General features: G+C 37.1%; 1 protein-coding gene across 1 annotated transcript in view; it reads right to left on the bottom strand.

Annotated features, from left to right (window-relative positions):
- KNL1 (kinetochore scaffold 1) overlaps positions 1 to 18637 on the bottom strand; it is a 53248-nt gene that overhangs the window by 22366 nt on the left and 12245 nt on the right. Inside the window, exons 4-8 of the mRNA XM_034994043.1 lie at positions 11470 to 11519; positions 11216 to 11249; positions 9878 to 9915; positions 6945 to 6997; positions 1052 to 6127 (exon numbers count right to left, since the gene is read on the bottom strand). Of these exons, the coding sequence (XP_034849934.1) occupies positions 1052 to 6127; positions 6945 to 6997; positions 9878 to 9915; positions 11216 to 11249; positions 11470 to 11519 (5251 nt within the window). The remainder of the gene's footprint in view (positions 1 to 1051; positions 6128 to 6944; positions 6998 to 9877; positions 9916 to 11215; positions 11250 to 11469; positions 11520 to 18637) is intronic.

Raw genomic sequence — 18637 nt, 5'->3', positions numbered from 1 at the left:
AAGCTTACTCACATATTAGGGTTTAAATTTTGTTTTCTATGAACCTCTGATACTTTTTAAAATTATTATTATTTTTTAAAGATTTTATTTATTTATTTGACAGAGAGAGAGACATAGCGAGAGAGGGAACACAAGCAGGGGGAGTGGGAGAGAGAGAAGCAGGCTCCCTGCAGAGCAAGGAGCCCGATGTGGGGCTTGATCCCAGGACCCTGGGATCATGACCCAAGCCGAAGGCAGACGCTTAACGACTGAGCCACCTAGGCGCCCCTGATACTTTTTTAAAAAAGATTTTATTTATTTATTTTTGGGAGAGGGAACACAAGCAGTAGGGAGAGGGAGAGGGAGAAGCAGGGCTCGATCCTGGGATCATGACCTGAGCTGAAGGCAGCCTCTTAACTGACTGAGCCACCCAGGCGCCCCCCTCTGATACTTTCTAATCTTTATTTCTCTACCTATAAAACTCAGTTTGAGTGACAGATTTTATTCTCTCCAAGTTATCCAAATGAGTGTTCCCTCAACTTTTAAAATCTATAACCTCTTTCATAAACTCAAATTCTCACTTCTTCACTTTGAGATACTGGGCTTGACCTAGGCATTCTCTCATCCACTAAAGAGGCATTCTACATATCCTCATTAGCCAAGAAAATTCAGGCAAGCTTTTCTTTATGCAGTTTGCATAACAAAAAGGCTTTTTTGTTATGCAGATATTTAGACTGAATTTAAGACTAAATATTCAGATATTTAGACTAAATTTAACGTTTCAAACTACATATACCCTGCCTAGAGATTCTCCTAATGCAAAACCACAATGACAAATTACACAATTACATTAATTTTTGTACTACTTCCCATTTCACTTTTTGTGATGATTTGTCACTTCAAATTGTTTTTAAGTCTAGCTGTTAGTCAAATAATTCCTTAACATTCTAAATAGGAATATTTCTCCAGCCCTATAACTGGAAATAATCAATTCCTGCTCATCCAAGACTAAAATTAAAACTCAATACTCATAACTTAAAAAACACATTCCTTAGTTCAAGACAGAGCTTACCTCCTGATCTTGTGCAGTATCACTAAACCTAATCTCACTTTTCCTGATTTTCTTCTCATTCTGAATATCCTCTTCATCTTGTACCCAGGTTCTTTTTTGGCTACTGTAGGTTTCTCTTATTTTATTTTCAGATGGTGAAATCTCTTTTTGATATGTCTTAATCAAAGCCTTTTCCTCAGATTCTATGGTAATAGAATCTGAGGAATTAATCTCACCAGGATATACAGGAAGGTTTTCCTCATTTATATATTGAGATGGACTTAAGGTCAGTTTAGCTGCAACAAATTCAATGCTTGACTCCTTACTGAAGACTGGTTGAGCTTCTAAATGATTTAAATCAGTTGTTTCTGCTTGAATCTGCTTCAGGTCATTAATACCAGTGACACTACAATTTCTCTTGTTTGGCAATCTGGGCAAAAATATTCCCAAAGAACATCTCCTCACTTTATCTTTTACAACTGGTGGTACAGAATTAGTTTCAGCTCCATTATGAGAAATTTTACTTTTTTCATCTCTATCATCTTCAACATTGCTGGGCACTGTGTTAATATTATGTATTTCTGTAGCTTGCACTATACTCATATGATTGTGTGCCTTATTTACTAATGCAAATAATTGTTCTGGAGAAGGTGGTATATGAGGAGTTTGGAAATCTAAAAATTCTTCAGGTTTTCCATTCAAATTATTCAGATTTGATCTGACACTACTAAAACTTGCAGTATTAGATGCAATTGCAGGATCTGATGTTTCTCTAGAATTAGCACGAGTTTGAATAACTTGCTTAGTCAAGTCTGAATTACTGTGGAAATCTGTATTACATTTAGCTGTCTGAATATTTTTTCTTGGCTCCTTTGTACAGGCTATAGTAAACTGTTTGTCATTATTGAGCATTTTGGACTCATTTTCACATGTGGGTACAGAGGAATTTCCTATAACAATATTTAAATTCTTATTTCCAGCATTCGATGATATAGTCTCATCTTTATTCACAATTATCTGTCCTTGTTGAGGTAATGGAGGTAGCTGGCTTGAGAGATGAGGCTGAGAAGTAACACAAACATCATCAACAAAGGTCATCTTTAAATTATGTTCTGCCTTATCAACAAAGTCCTCCATTTGATCCTCTGGGAGCTTTAAAGATACTTGCTTTGAATTAGGTTTAGTTATCTCCCCCAGATCTTGATTATATAATAAAGTTTGATTAGCTATTAAATTTTGGGGCTCCTTAATCAGATCTTGATCTTTGAGCACTGTTGTAACACAGTCTGACTGTCCTTTGGTATTGGTTTGAGTCACTTTTTCCTTTTCTAACAAAGAACAAGAAGCAGAGAGAGGCAGTCCCTCAGATTTCAAGTAATATTCATTGGCTAAATTGTTTACATAAATAAGATCATTTTGCACTGGACAGTTACTGGCTTTCTCATCTTTATCACCTAAGGACATGACATTCCCCTCCAAATTATCAAAACAGGAAACAGCATTTGGTAAACAGGAATAATTATCACTGGATCCACACACAGCAATTGCATGACTATTTGTAAAGTCCATGTCTCTTCTATCTGTACTATTTAACTGACAGCTTACAATTTTTGCTTTTTCCAGTGTATAGGCCTGGTCTACAACTTTCCCCATGACCTCTTCATCTACAGTGCTATTGAATTTGATAACTTCTAACTCACTTTGACCCCTAGACAATGTATTAGTAGGAACAGAGGGTATCACATGATGCTTTTGCTTAGTGTAAAGAACAATTTTGTTTTCTACAGCAGGTGCTTGTTTTTCAATGACTTCTTGAACAGAGCTACCATCATTATGAAAAGAAATACCCAAAATTTTTCCATTAGCTATTCCAGATTTAGGGCATTCTTTAAGACTTTTCTCTGTGTCTTGACAATCAATGAAAACAGTATGGGACTTGGTGACTTCCAGATCATCATGATTATCTACAAACATTAGAGTTTTGTCTATTGGCCTGGTAGTTTTTTTATCTGGTGAGACAGTTTTACATTCTAAGGCAGTTGTGTAACTTCTAGTCATCTCCATGTCATCTTGCCCATATATATACAAAACAGTTTTAGAAGTTCCTGCCAAAGGCACCAAATGGGAATCCTCTCTATCTTCCAGGGCAGTTTTGTTGTTTATTTCCACTGTATAGCTCTGGGTGATATCCATATCATTTTTATCATTTTTGGAAAATGCAGCAGTCTTGTCATTTTTGAGTCTAAGGCTTTTCCTTCTCTGACTTTTGCCTGATATAGTTTCATTCAGAAATTCTGGTTTTTGTACATCATCACTTTTCCAAAAGGTTGATTTAGATACTTCCATGTTATCAGCAGCTATAAATCCTACAGCTTTCTCTATAGGACCATTGTTAGACCATCCCCTCAGTAGTGTTAGCTCGTTGACTTTTGCTGAATGGTCACTTTCACCATTCTCTGGAAAGGAAACATTCTCCTCAGCAGAAGCAGGTGTCAGTTTTGGCTTTTCTAGGCTTTTCCTTTTGTATAGTTCAAAGTCAAGTCTGTCTGTAAGCACAGTCCTCTCCTTTGCTTGGTAGTCAATGAAAACAGTATGGGACTCTGTCATTTCCAGTTCATTGCAATTATCTACAAACATTACAGTTTTGTCCATCGGCCTAGTGGTTATTTTATCTGGTGAAACAGTTTTACAGTCTAAGGCAGTTGTGTGACTTTTAGTGACCTCCATGTCATCTTGCCCACATGTATACAAAACAGTCTTAGAATTTCCAGCCAAATGGGAATCTTGTTCATGTAATAAAGCTTTATGATTTATTTCCACTGTATAACTCTTAGTGATATCCATATCATTCTCATTATCTTCTGAAAATACAATAGTCTTATCAATTTTTTGTCTGCCAACACTTTTCCTTCCACAAATTTTGACATCTTGCTTTTCATTCAGAAATCCAAGTTTTTGTATGCTTTTGTCTTCTAACACATCTATGTTATCATTAGAAATAAATGCTCCAGTTTTTTCTGTAGGAATTTTATTACATTTTTCAACTTTTACAGTTATCTGTCTGTCTACTGTTGTTAGCTGGCTGTTAGAATTTTCTAAATTAGTTTTACCCAATTCTTGTACTTCAGAAGGACCAAATCCAATGACAACAGTGTGACTCTTGGTTAGATCCATATTTTGTTCCTCCTCTGAACAAATAATTGTTTTGTTATGGGAACAGCCAGGTGTGGGATTGCCTACACTTTTCCTCAGTGGCTCAGGCAGTTCAGAATTCTGGCCTGATATAGGTTTCTCTGTGTAACTGTTAACAGTAGTATTATGATTTTTCATGGTAGACTGTCCTTCTAATGAAAATAGTGACTCTGTGGCAGGAAACAAAGATGGCTCACATAAAACTGTATTTCTATTATTTCCCAGTGCTATTTGTTTCTTAAGATTTCCACCAGAGTATACTATACTATGGCTCAGTGCTATGTCTTGATTAATATCAGCTGACTGAGGAGAATCTTTATCAAGATAGGGTGCAGTCTTTAAAACTTGATCTTTTTCTTTGCCCCACATGTCAGTTGGAATGTTTTTAGATATTATGTTTGGCTGCTGGGATGGTTCAACATGACTTTTGGTCATTTCTTCCCATTCATCTGAAAGGCTTTTGCTGTGAGAGTGAAATTTACTGGTATTCTCAAATATTAGATTGTAAGATGCAACAGGAGCTTGACTTTGTAAGTTAGCTGTGTGACTTTTAGTCAAATCCATATCTTCACCTGTGAAGATTTCAGTCTTTTTGTCAGTCAATGAAATAGATAAAGAATTTGCCAGGCTCTGCTGTAATCTTCCCTTAGATACATGAGGAACTAAGCTACAATTTATATTCATTTCCCCATCCTCTGACATGGTTATGAGATTTTGGAGCATCATTTCTTTTTCAGATATTGGTATGTCTGCTCTCTGTATATTTGTCTGATCTTGTTTAAAAATCTGATTATCTATTGCAACTGTATGACTCCTGGTAATGTCCATGCTATCCTCTCCTGAATAAATAGTTTTCTCTGTGAGAAGAGAGATGGCATCTAGATTGGGATACATTTTAGAATAATTACTATCATTCTTCAGCAAATTCTTCTCTTCTCTCATAACTGAGAGACACTTGGTCAGTTCCATGGCATCATTACTATTAGAATAGAAAAATGTCTTATAATTTTGAGTCGCTGGGCTGGAACATATAGATTCTGGGATTATGGCCAATGTTCTGGCATCTTGGTTAGAAGTCTGTGTGCCTGTGTGAGTTTCTGTCCCGGTAATATGACTTTTGGTAATATGTATTTCACCATTAGGGTTTAAAGAAGGGTCTTGAAAAGCAGCATTTGGTTTATTCTTAAAGACTGTCTTCCTTCCTGGAGCTTTAGTTCCATAATCTGTCATAACCTCCATCATGACATTCTGAGTTTGATTTTCTATATTAGATAAATTATCTGATGAGGGTAAATTCTGTATAGTGTGATTAGTTGTCAAGTCCATAAAATCATTGCCATAAATTGTAATATCATCACCTTTAAATTCCCTTAAGCTGACCTCACTGGATATGGGAACCAAAGTCTGAATATTGGCTGTATGACACTGGGTGAAATTCATCCCATCATCTTGTTCTCTAAAGATTCTAGTCATATTATTACTATTTTCATCTACCCTAAGAGATACATGCATTTGATGTACAGAAGAGGCCCTATTTGATTCTTTGGGATGAATAGATATCTCGAAATTTTCTTTATCAGGTCCTGTTAGAGAGGCATTAGATTTTCCCATTTTCAATCTTTTTATGAAGTCATTAAAATTTATTTTCTTTTCTGAAGAAGTGCTTTGATCCGTGGAAAAATTTAATTCTTTTTTCATTCTTGAATCCTTAGTATGGAGCTTTAAGTTAGCCAGAAATGATGTGGTATCTATCTTAGTGGACTTTTCACTTTTAGGACAACCTAAAAGGCCTTTGGTAATCATTATGGTGTGACTTGTTGTTAGGTCCATCTGGTTTTCATCTGAAAAGATGATTGTTTGGTCATTTGCATGTTTCCTTTCATGGTTGTGTTCTGTAATTGAAATCTATAATGAAAGCAAAATATAGGAGATCAGATCAAATGCAAACTTTTAAGACAGGTATTTTATAATATGTACTATATATAGAGTACTATATAAATAATCCTCAACGATGGCTTCATGATACACTGGTTTGTTTGAATCAGTGGTGTGGTATGTAGCATGTAATTTGTTATTACATTTTTTTTCGAAGTCTGTAAATGCTTTTAATGTTTTTCGACAAATAAAAGTTCAAGGTTAATTATACACCAACTAGAATGACTAAAAAATGAAAAAGACTGACAATATCAAATGTAACTATAATGAAAATTCTAATTATTATATTAGATAGGTCATTCTCATTCTAAGTAAAAAATACTTAGAATGGGCTAAGAGCATGATGGCTAATTTATAGTACACTCTACTCTTGGAAGTTGGGTTCTCTTTGAATCTTAATGCAATGGTTTTATTTGTAAGGAAACAGTCTAACTCCTTTGTACTCAAAGTATGTTTTGTGAACTAGTGCACTAGTATCATCAGGAGATTGTTAGAAGTGTAGAATCTCAGGGCCTGCCCCAGATATACTGAAAAAGAATCTATATTTTAACAAAATCCTGCATATGCCCATTATAGTTTGAGAAGTCCTGATATAATTATATATTTCCCTATTATTTAAACTGGCCATGATTGAACTGTCCTTAGGTTAACTGAAAAGGTAGGAAGTTTTCCAGTCTACGCTGGTCTTCTTTAGTAAGTAATCCCTAAATCATGCCATTACCATTAATTTTTTTGTGTGTTAACTACAAGGGAGAATAAAATAAAAGGCATGTGCATGAACTCATACCTCTCTCTGTTGCATCTGGGTCTGAATGGGAGCACAAAGCAATGTGTTCATCCCTATTGAGAAAGATGAAAAAACTACAGTCAATGGCAAAAATATGTATCACCAAGAGCCTGATTTTTCTTTCCTTAGGTTCTTGATCATTTATGAGAATTTATTGAAGTTTTATCAGTTACTAAGCCCTTCGTAAGGACTTAGGTATTAAATTTCATTAAGACTTCTAATTGTCCCTTGGTGCTCAGTGGAGTAAGTCTTCAACTCTTGATTTCGGCTCGGGTCCTGATCTCAGGGTCTTCAGATTGAGCCCCATGTTGGGCTCCGCACACTGTGGGGAATTTGCTTCTCTACCTCTCCCTCTGCCCTTCACCCCGTGTGCTCTCTCTCTCTTAAATAAATAAATATTTTATTTTTAAAAAAAGATTTCATTTGAGAGAAAGCATGAGTGAAGGGAAGGGCAGAGGGAGAGGAAGAAGCAGTCCCTGTTGAGCATGGAGCCTGATGTGGGGCTCGATCCCAGGACTCTGAGACCATGACCTGAGCCAAAGTGAGACATTTAACCAACTGAGCCACCCAGGCACCCATAAATAAATCTTAAAAAAAAAACTCAACTTATAATTGTCCCATTTTAGGGACAGAGAGATCTGTGATTATTGTATACTCTACGTGACTGAAATATTTTTAGAATGTGGTGATTTTATTTATTTATTTTAAAGATTTTATTTATTTATTTGACAGAGAGAGAGACAGCGAGAAAGGGAACACAAGCAGGGGGAGTGGGAGAGGGAGAAGCAGGCTTCCCGCCAAGCAGGGAGCCCGATGCGGGGCTCGATCCCAGGACCCTGGGATCATGACCCGAGCAGAAGGCAGAAGCTTAACGACTGAGCCACCCAGGCACCCCTAGAATGTGGTGATTTTAAAGGTGCAAAGTTTGGACTACTTTTTTCCCCCTTTACTTCTTTATTTTTATTCCCTGTATAGTAGAGGTTACATGGTAAAGAGTACCAATTCATGAGACTGAAATGTTAGAGTAAGATTTTGAAGCATCTTTTATTCTATGTTAAGGAATCTAGATGTTACCATGATGAGATGTGCATTTTATAAAAATAACTCCAGAGAAGGAGAAAAAAGTAGATTTAAGAGAAGATGAACCAGTGAGGAGCTGCTGTAATAGTACAGATACAAACAGGATGAGAATTTCTGTTTGGGTAAGAGAAAATGAGAATGGAAATAAAGGATTAGACTCAGGACACTTTAGGATTGAAATATAAAGATTAGATGGACTTTGGAAATAAGGAAGGGATTGAAGATGCTGTAATAAAACAGGAAATACATTTTTATAATATTTAAGTTTAAAGGCAAATCTCTAGAACATTTTTTTAAAGTTTTTATTTAAATTCTGGTTAACATACAGTGTAATATTAGTTTCACATGTACAATACAGTGATTCAACACTTCCATACAACACCCAGTGCTCATCACAAAAATCTTTGAAACATTTTAAAGAGTTTATGGCAACCTTGATTGAATATGAAGTAATTATAGGCTTTTTGTTAAAAATCTTACTTATATATCAAGCTTTCATTCACTTATCCAACAAATATTTACTCAGAACTTATTATGTGCCCCAAAAGTCAACTACCTACTAAGGCACAAAGAACAGACAACATTTCTGGACTCAGAGTTCCCAGTTTAATTAAGGAGCCAGAAGGAAATACCTAAAATACAATATGATAAATTCTACAAAAGACTCAGAAATAAAAAGGGTATTAAACCATTACAGGACAGAGTGACTCCTTGGTTTTGTCAGAAAAGGCTCCATTTAAGCCAGTACAACTTGATGTCTGGTGCCAGTCTGTGAACTGCTTGTTACCAATTCATGATGAAATAAGGAGCTTGCAGCCAATGTAAATCATGTGATATTTCTTTCATCAAGAAAGCTTTGCTAAGAAAAAAATGTCAGCTAACTAAACAGTAGTTTACTGCCATAGTTGATTTACATTCTAGTGCAAGTTCCGTTTATGTCATGGATTATTAACAGTTTGAGGGCTAGCTACTTTGTTTTTTTTTTTTATTAAGATTTTATTTTTAAGTAATCTCTACACCCCGTGTGGAGCTCAAACTCACAACCCTGAGATCAAGAGTTGCATGTTCCACCAATTGAGCCAGCCAGGCACCCTGGACTGGCTACATTGAATAGCACTGAAGTTAACCTAAGTGAAAAACTAAGTTAGGTGAAAAATGAGAAGACTAATAGGCAACTTGGAGTAGGAAGGGCACTTCAGAGAGAAGAAAGAAATGGATACCCAGAAAAAAAGTCAACATGGGGATCTATTAATACTTCTTCATGGGCTAGAGCATATCTATAAAGGGTAAGAGATAAGGTAGGAGAAGTCAAGCCAAATTTTAAAGAGCCTTCAAAGTCTATGCCAAAGAATGTGGGTTTTATCCTGTAAGGAAAAAAGTGTCATTGAAAAATTTTAAGTTGGGAGGTAATATCAGATTTAGAAATATGTAGAATGGATTATAGGGATAAGAAACTAAATACAATAGCCCCTGAAAGAATAATGAACAATGAAGATTTGAACTCAAACAGTGGCAGAAGGAACAGAGAGGAGGTAAAAGATTTGCAAGATATTTAAGAGAAAGAATAGAGAGTGAAGACAAATGGATATAGAGAATGAGGAAAAAGTTCAAAAATGACTCAATTTCTGACTTGAGTGAATGAATGAGTGAGTGGGAATCCAAAATAGAGAAAACAAGTGGAACAGCAGGTCTGGCAGAAATAATAGCAAATTTGTGAAATTTCATATTGAAGATTTTGTATAAAGAACAGAGCTCTTTACATTTTTTTCCAAAGTTCTTTTACACATTACTCTGTCCGAAATTTGGCTGAAGAGAAAGTTATGTGGTAAGAAAAGTATTCTGGTCATACTCACCAGTAATCTCATAGTAGTTATCTTCTGGATTCTTATTCCTAAAAATTAAAAAGTATTTTAAAAATCTATATCCCAAACAATGATCAAGAATCATAACATTTGAAAGAGTAGGGAAGGTGAAAGGTTTTCATAGGGTGACTGTCAGAAAAATACAATGACATCTTTAAAAAGACTCATCTAACTCTGGCAGAAAAAAATTACAAGGCAGTCAAAGGAACCTTTTCAGATTGGTCTTCAGGTGTTGTTAATTTCAAGGATACTATAAAAATATGCTTAATACATGCTGTTGTCTTTTTTTAAAGAACAACCTACAAAGCAACTCATTATCTAGAGATTTAGCCTTAAAAAAAAGCAAATAAAAGAAAACAACCCAAATGTCCATCAACAGGGAGCTGACTAAATGCTGATGCAAACATACAACAAATTATGAAAGGCTGAGGTATATCTATATGTAACAACATGGAAAGTGTTATCAGACATATTATTAAGTATTCTCATTTTTGTCTTGTTAAAAACAAAAACTAAAGATAAACATGCACTTGGATATACATTTAAGTTTCTGCAAAGACATCTAAAATTATCAGGGTGCCTGAGTGGCTCAGTCAGTTAAGCAGCTGACTCTTGATCTCCGCCCAGGTCTTGATCTCAGGGTTGTTGAGTTCAAGCCCCATGCTGGGCTCCACACTCAGCGGTGGTTAACTGTGAGGAACCTAAGCTTAGAGAATTTTCTGAATCAGTATATAAAAAGAATCTTTTTTTCCAGCTCAAGAGTAGTCAATTACATGGAAAATTTAGAATTTATTTAACCAGTCCCTGATAAATCCTTAGGATCTTTTACCTCCTTTGCTATTACAATAAATGCTGCAGCAAATAACCTTATATGTTCATTTTAAACATTTACAAGTATCTTGAAATAAATTCCCAGACATGAAATTACTGAGTCAAAGGGCATGTCTATTTAAAATTTTGAATGATACTGCCAACTGCCTTCTTCAGTTTATATCCACTAGCAAAGAGCGACTTTTTACCTATATTCTTTTTTTTTTAAGTTCTATTTATTTGAGGGAGGGAAGGGCAGAGGGAGAAGGACAAGCAGACTCCCTGCTGAGAACTGGATATGAGGCTCGATCCCAGGACCCTGAGATCATGACCCAAGCTGAAGTCCTGGGTCCCTGTTCCCTGCTCAGTGGGGAGCCTGCTTCCCCCTCTCCCTCTGCCGCTCCCCCTGATTGTGCTCTCTCTCTCTCAAATGAATAAAATATTTAAAAAATAAACACTGAATTTGATAGGAATAAACAGCTTTTAAAATATAATTTGAATCACATTTTCTTTACTTACTGTATAAACAGAACATTTTCTCCTGCTTCTGTTTCTAAAAATAAAATAAAAATTAAATTTGTTCAAGGATACACTGATAAAGCATTAGAAAAATTGCATACGAACATTAACAATTAAAAAAAATAAATTACTAACTACCCATCTTACTTTCTGACCCCATGGCTCAAGCTATACTTTTTAAGCAATAAGATAGACAGTTTTATCAATGACCTGGTTAGATAGCCACAGTAAAATTTAATAGAAAACAGATTTACCTGCAATTTCTGACTTTACTATTTTCATTTGAGACTCTGTCTGGAATACTCTAGAAAAGAAAATAAAGATTACTGAAAATCTGCAATTTAAAAAAAGATTTTATTTATTTATTCTGGGTGGGGGCATGAGCAGTGGCGGGCTGGTGCGGGGGTAGGGGGGAATGGGGAGACAGGGAGGAGGGGTTGGGGTTGGGGACGGACAAGCAGATTCCCTGCTGAGCGTGGAGCCCAACCTGGTGGCTCGAGGCTCTGAGCTGGGCTCAGTCTCAGGCCGTGAGATCATAACCTGAGCCGAAACCAAGAGTCTGAGGCTTAACACACTGAGCCACCCAGGCACCTGTGAAAATCTGCAATTTTTTTTTTTTTTTAAGATTTTATGCATTTATTTGACAGAGAGAAAGAGAGAGAGCGAGAGAGGGAACACAAGCAGGGGAAGTGGGAGAGGGAGAGGCAGGCTTCCCGCTGACAGAGAGCTCGATGCGGGGCTTGATCCCAGGACTCTGGGATCATGACCTGAGCTGAAGGCAGACGCTTAACAACTGAGCCACTCAGGTGTCCTGAAAATCTGCATTTTCAATTAGAACCCTATGGTGTTAATTTATAGTCTGTTTTGAGGTAAAGATAACTGATTTCAGCTTCCTCTTTGCTACATCATGTACTATTAATATTTCAAATGCCAAAATGCATTTAACATTAAAATCTGTTGTTTTTAATGAACTCTGACAAAAATCATTATTTTATCCCTCTCAATAACCTAAAATATTCACTCTATTCAACAAAACATTTATTAAGCACCACTATATACTTGATGCTATATACTAGAGTCTGATATATGATCCTTGACCTCCAGTAGTTTTCACTGTAAGTAGAGCTGGAACAGTTATAAACTTTTGTTATTAACAGTTCAGATAAGGGGACATGGACTCCAGAGGAAGGGATCTCTTTTGATTGGGATGATTAAGCTTCTGGAGAAGAAGCATTTGATAACTGCCTTAAAGAATCTGGCTAGTTCATTTTTGTTCTAATATTAAGTATCATTCATTATTGAGAACCTAGTGTTAATAAGAAAGAAAATTTAGTTTCGATTACAGGGGTACCTGCGTGGCTCAGTCAGTTAAGCATCTACTTTTGGCTCGGGTCATGATCCCGGGGCCCTGGGATTGAGCCCCACATCAGGCTCCCTGCTCAGTGGGGAGCCTGCTTCTCCCTCTCCCTCTGCTCCTCTTGGCCCGGCTCCTGCTCTCTCTCTTTCAAATAAATAAATAAAATCTTAAAAAAAAAAAAATTTAGTTTCAATTACAAAAAAGCAGTGAACATTTGCATACATACTGTGTGACAAGCATTCTGTTCTTTATATACATTTTTAATGATTATAACAATTATCATGTTATTTTTCAGATGTAGATATTGAAGGTCATAAAGTTTAAGTAAGTCCCAGGGTCATATATCCAGTAAGTGGCAAAACCAAAATGCAAACCCAAATCTGTCTGACTTCAAAACCTGAGCTTATAACTACAAAGCTATACTTGAAAACTTTTCTTCAAATCATTTACAATAGAATAGAAGCCTTTTTATTCAATATGAGCTGGATCAGTAGTTGGTCCATTAATCAAAAAACAAAAACAAAAACCACTTCAAATAAGGAATCTTTTTTTTTTTAAATAGTTTTTTTTTTTTTTTTAATTTATTTGAGAGAGCGAGAATGAGAGAGAGTACATGAGAGGGGGGAGGGTCAGAGGGAGAAGCAGGCTCCTCGCTGAGCAGGGAGCCCGATGCGGGACTCGATCCCGGGACTCCAGGATCATGACCTGAGCCGAAGGCAGTTGCTTAACCAACTGAGCCACCCAGGTGCCCTTAAAATAAGGAATCTTAACTGATACCTACATAACTTAAATATTAAAAAAAAATTAAAACACGTAAGTAGATTTTAATTTGCAAATCTCTGAATGTCAATCTGAGGACTTTACTTTTGTGTGGATCTACTGGTACAATTTTAGTGTATTTATAAAGTGGAATAAAAAAAACTTTTTTTTTTTTTTTAAAGATTTTATTTATTTGACACAGAGAGAGAGAGCACAAGCAGGGTGAGCAGCAGGCAGAGGGAGAAGCAGGCTCCCCGTTGAGCAAGGAGCCCAATGCAGGACTCGATCCCAGGACCCCAGGATCATGACCTGAGCTGAAGGCAGACGCTTAACCGACTGAGCCACCCAGGCGTCCAGACAAAGAAACTTTCAAGTAATATGAACACAGACTCCTAGATTTCATGAAAGATTTCCCCATGGTTGTCTCAGCCATACCAAATTTTTATTTTATTTTATTTTAAGATTTTATTTATTTATTTGACAGAGGGAGACACAGCGAGAGAGGGAATACAAGCAGGGGGAGTGGGAGAAGGAGAAGCAGGCTTCCCGTGGAGCAGGGAGCCCGATGTGGAGCTCGATCTCAGGACCCCGGGATCATGACCTGAACCGAAGGCATATGCTTAACGACTAAGCCACCCAGGTGCCCAGAATTGTTTTTTTTTTTTAAGATTTTATTCATCTATTTGACAGAGAGAGAGAGAGAGAGAGAGCGAGCGAGCACAGCAAGGGGAGCAGCAGACAGAGGGAGAGGGAGAAGCAGGCTCCCCGCCAAGCAGGGAGCCCAATGCGGGGCTCGATCCCAGGACCCCGGAATCATGCCCCCAGCCGAAGGCAGCTGCCGAACCGACTGAGCCACCCAGGCATCCCTTGAAAGAATTTTTTAAAATAAATTCACCTTTATCAAAGTTTTCGGTGCTGTTCATTACAATTTTCATAGAAATAACTATCTTTATCTTTGAACTCATTTTCATCAGTTTATGTAATATTAAATTAAATTATGCAATTACAACAACTTCAACTAGATAAACAAGTACTTCTTGGTAAGCCTACCAATCGACTCTCAGGATCTAAAGTTTATGGACAGGAAAGAACATTCTTTGTGCTATAAATATCAGTATACTTTACAAGGGGAATGGAAAATATAGGTTAATTCTAACAATTCAGTGAGCTGGGAATTATTAAGAGTGCTTTTACTATGCATGTTTCTATATCTAGAATCCTGTAATTCTTTTTCAATTAATCTATTTAACAAAGATAATTTTTTTGAAACACCACTCATACATTGTTCAATATTACTTAAATTGACACTATTTGTGATAACATACACTATCTTATTTTGGCCATGCAATACTATGAGATATGAGATATGTAAGGACTATTATTTCCATCCTAAAAAAAGGAGGAAGCTGATGCTCTGTTAAATGACTTAAACTAGGGACTATTTAGTAATAAGCCAGAACTGTTCAGTTTTTTTGGTTTTGAACCTGAAATTCCTTTTAATATCCAAGAGCCATTTTAGGAAAGTAAGCATAATGAGTAGATTATATCCCAGGAAAGGAAAGGGTGGACTAGGTTTAATAGTATTTGGGAAAGTCTATCAGAAGAAGTGGAAAAAGCAGTAGACTAGGAGTCAGGAGACCTATATTAAACAACTGTGGTTCTGTCACTACCTACATTATCTCAGGAAAGTCATGTCACGTCCCTGGCTTTAATCTTCTTGGTAAAACATAAAGAGTTTGGACTATACTTACTTACTTATTTAGTAGGCTCCATTCCCAGCAAGGAACCCAACATGGGGCTTGAACTCACAACATAAGACTGAGATCAAGACCTGAGCCAAGAGCAAGAGTCAGACACAACTGACTGAGCCACACAGGTGCCCCTACTTATTTATTTTTTTAATTTATCATCATCATCATTATTATTATTATTATTTTTTAAGATTTTATTTATTTATTTGAGAGAGAGAATGAGAGAGAGAAAGCATGAGAGGGGGGAGGGTCAGAGGGAGAAGCAGACTCCCTGCCGAGCAGGGAGCCCGATGTGGGACTCGATCCCGGGACTCCAGGATCATGACCTGAGCCGAAGGCAGTTGCCCAACCAACTGAGCCACCCAGGCACCCCATTATTATTATTTTTAAATATTTTATTTATTTATTTGAGAGAGAACACGAGTCGGGGGGAGGACACAGAGGGACAAGAAGAATCCCCACTGAGCATGGAGCCTATAGCAGGCTCACACAGGGCTGGATCCCAGGACCCCAAGATCATGACCTGAGCCAAAGTCACACACTTAACTGACTGAGCCACGCAGGTGCCCTAAAAAGTACGATTCTGAATGAAGTCATAACAATTATGACTATGTATCGATGAACATACAGAATCAATATTCATAAAGAAAAACTATTGGAAATATAGAGAGAGACAGAGTGAGATGCAGTATCAACAGGACACTAATTTACCTCTCATAATTCATGCAGATTAAACTGAATAAAAGTTAAGATTATAGAAGTTCCAAATAACAAGGTATAAGGTAGATATAATTGATATATATCAAACTCTACACCCTAAGATACAAAATATCTTCTTTTTAAATACCTATGGATCATTTACAAAAATTCATTTTTTATTAAAAAAATTTTAATAAAAATCAAAATAATACAGATTAACATTCTCTGACTGCAATAAAACTAAAAATTAATGACAACAAAATACCCTTACCACTTGGCTATTTTAAAATTCTCTATTAAACAACTTTTTTTTTTTTAAGATTTTATTTATTTATTTGACAGAGACAGACAGCGAGAGAGGGAACACAAGCAGCGGGAGTGGGAGAGGGAGAAGCAGGCTTCCCGCTGAGCAGGGAGCCCGATGCGGGGCTCGATCCCAGGACCCTGGGATCATGACCTGAGCCGAAGGCAGACGCTTAACGACTGAGCCACCCAGGCGCCCCTATTAAACAACTCTTGAATCAGTGAAGAAATACAAATATACTGCTGAACATCAAGAAAATAATCATGAAAACAATATATATAAGAATTAAATTAATAAATTGGGGCACCTTGGTAGCTCAGTCAGTTAAGCACCTGACTCTTCGTTTTGGCTCAGGTCATGATCTCAGGGTTGTGAGATTGAGTCTTACATTGGTCTCTCCAGTCCACGTGGCGTCTGCTTCCCCTCTCCCTCTGCCTCTCCTCCCACTCGTACACACTCTCTCTCTAAAATAAATCAATAAATCTTTAAAAAACTAAGGGCACCTGGGTGGTTCAGTAGGCTAAGCAGCTGCCTTCGGCTCAGGTCATGATCTCAGGGTCCTGAGATAGAGCCCTGCACTGGGCTCCCTGCTCAGTGGGGAGTCTGCTTCTCTCTCTCCCTCTGCTGCTCCCCCTGCTTGTGCACTCTAGCTCATGTTCATTCTCAAATAAATAAAATCTTTAAAGTTTAAAGTAAAAAAGTAAATTAATAAATTAATTTAGGGAAAAGTAACATCTTTGTGATGTTGAATCTTCTTTTTTTTAAAGATTTTATTTATTTATTTGAGAGAGAGAGCAGAGCAAGCGAGAGAGAGAGAGAGCACGAGCAGGGGTAAGGGGCAGAGGGAGAGGAGGAAGCAGGCTTGTATCTTTTTATTCAGAAAATTGTTATAACTCCATTTGCACAATTTTTTAGTATCCTTCAGTAATGGTTTATCCTTTATATGCTTTTATTATTAAATACATAGAAACAAAATATAACACAATGGGGGGGGAAAGGTATTTATCTTCTATTTGGTTATTATTTATATATAGGAAATATACCAATTTTCATATATTATTTTTGTATCCTGCTACTTATTGTCTGTACCAGTATTTCAACTGATTTTTTTTTTAAAGATTTTATTTATTTATTTGACAGAGAGAGATACAGTGAGAGAGGGAACACAAGCAGGGGGAGTGGGAGAGGGAGAAGCAGACTCCCTGCTGAGCAGGGAGTCTGATGCGGGGCTCAATCCCAGAACCCTGGGATCATGACCTGAGCTAAAGGCAAACACTTAACGACTGAGCCAGCCAGGCACACCTCACTTGATATTCTTATATTTTCTGAATATACAAGCATCTAATTTGCATAAGGTAATAGATATACCCCCATCTTTCCGATCTTTAGAACTCCACTTCCTCTATTTTGTTGTTGTTGTTGGTGGTGGTTATTTTTTAAAATTTTATTATGTTATGTTAGTCACCATACAATACATCATTGGTTTTTGATGTGGTGATCCACGATCCATTGTTTTCGAATAACACCCAGTGCTCCATGCAGTACGTGCCCTCCTTAATACCCATCACCAGGCTAACCAATCCCCCCTCCCTTCTAAAACCCTGTTTGTTTCTCAGAGTCCGTAGTCTCCCATGGTTCATCTCTTCCTCCAATTCCTGCCCCCCAGTTTTTCCCTTCCTTCTCCTAATGTTCTCCATGCTATTCCTTATGTTCCACAAATAAGTGAAACCATATGATAATTGACTTTCTCTGCTTGACTTATTTCACTTAGCATAATCTCCTCCAGTCCCATCCATGTTGATGTAAAAGTTGGGTATTCATCCTTTCTGATGGCTGAGTAATATTCCATTGTATATACGGACCACATCTTCTTTATCCATTCATCTGTTGAAGGGCATCTCGGCTCTTTCCACAGTTTGGCTATTGCGGACATTGCTGCTATGAACATTGGGGTGCATATGGCCCTGTTTTTCACTACATCTGTGTCTTTGGGGTAGATACCCAGGAGTGCAATTGCTGGGTCATAGGGTAGCTCTATTTTTAAATTTTTGAGGAACCTCCATACTGTTTTCCAAAGTGGCCATACCAGCTTGCATTCCCACCAACAGTGTAAGAGGGTTCCCCTTTCTTCACAACCTCTCCAACATTTGTTTCTTTCCCTGTCCATTTTTGCCATTCTAACTGGTGTAAGGTGGTATCTCAATGTGGTTTTGATTTGGATTTCCCTGATGGCTAATGATGATGAACACTTTTTCATGTGTCTGTTAGCCATTTGTATGTCTTCTTCAGAGAAGTGTCTTTTCATATCTTCTGCCCACTTTTTTGACTTGATTATTTGTTTTTTGGGTGTTGAGTTTGAGAAGTTCTTTATAGATCTTGGATACCAGCCCTTTATCTGTAGTGTCATTTGCAAATATCTTCTCCCATTCTGTGGGTTGCCTCTGTTTTCCTGACTGTTTCTTTTGCTGTGCAGAAGCTTTTTATCTTGATGAAGTCCCAAAAGTTCATTTTTGCTTTTGTTTCACTAGCTTTTGGAGATGTATCTTGAAAGA

This window comes from Mirounga leonina, unplaced genomic scaffold, assembly GCF_011800145.1.
Source record: "Mirounga leonina isolate KUSES-001 unplaced genomic scaffold, KU_Mleo_1.0 Mir_91, whole genome shotgun sequence".
NCBI lineage: Eukaryota > Metazoa > Chordata > Mammalia > Carnivora > Phocidae > Mirounga > Mirounga leonina.
The sequence above is the reverse complement of the archived record's forward strand: the minus strand, read 5'-3'. Positions and strand labels throughout refer to the sequence as shown.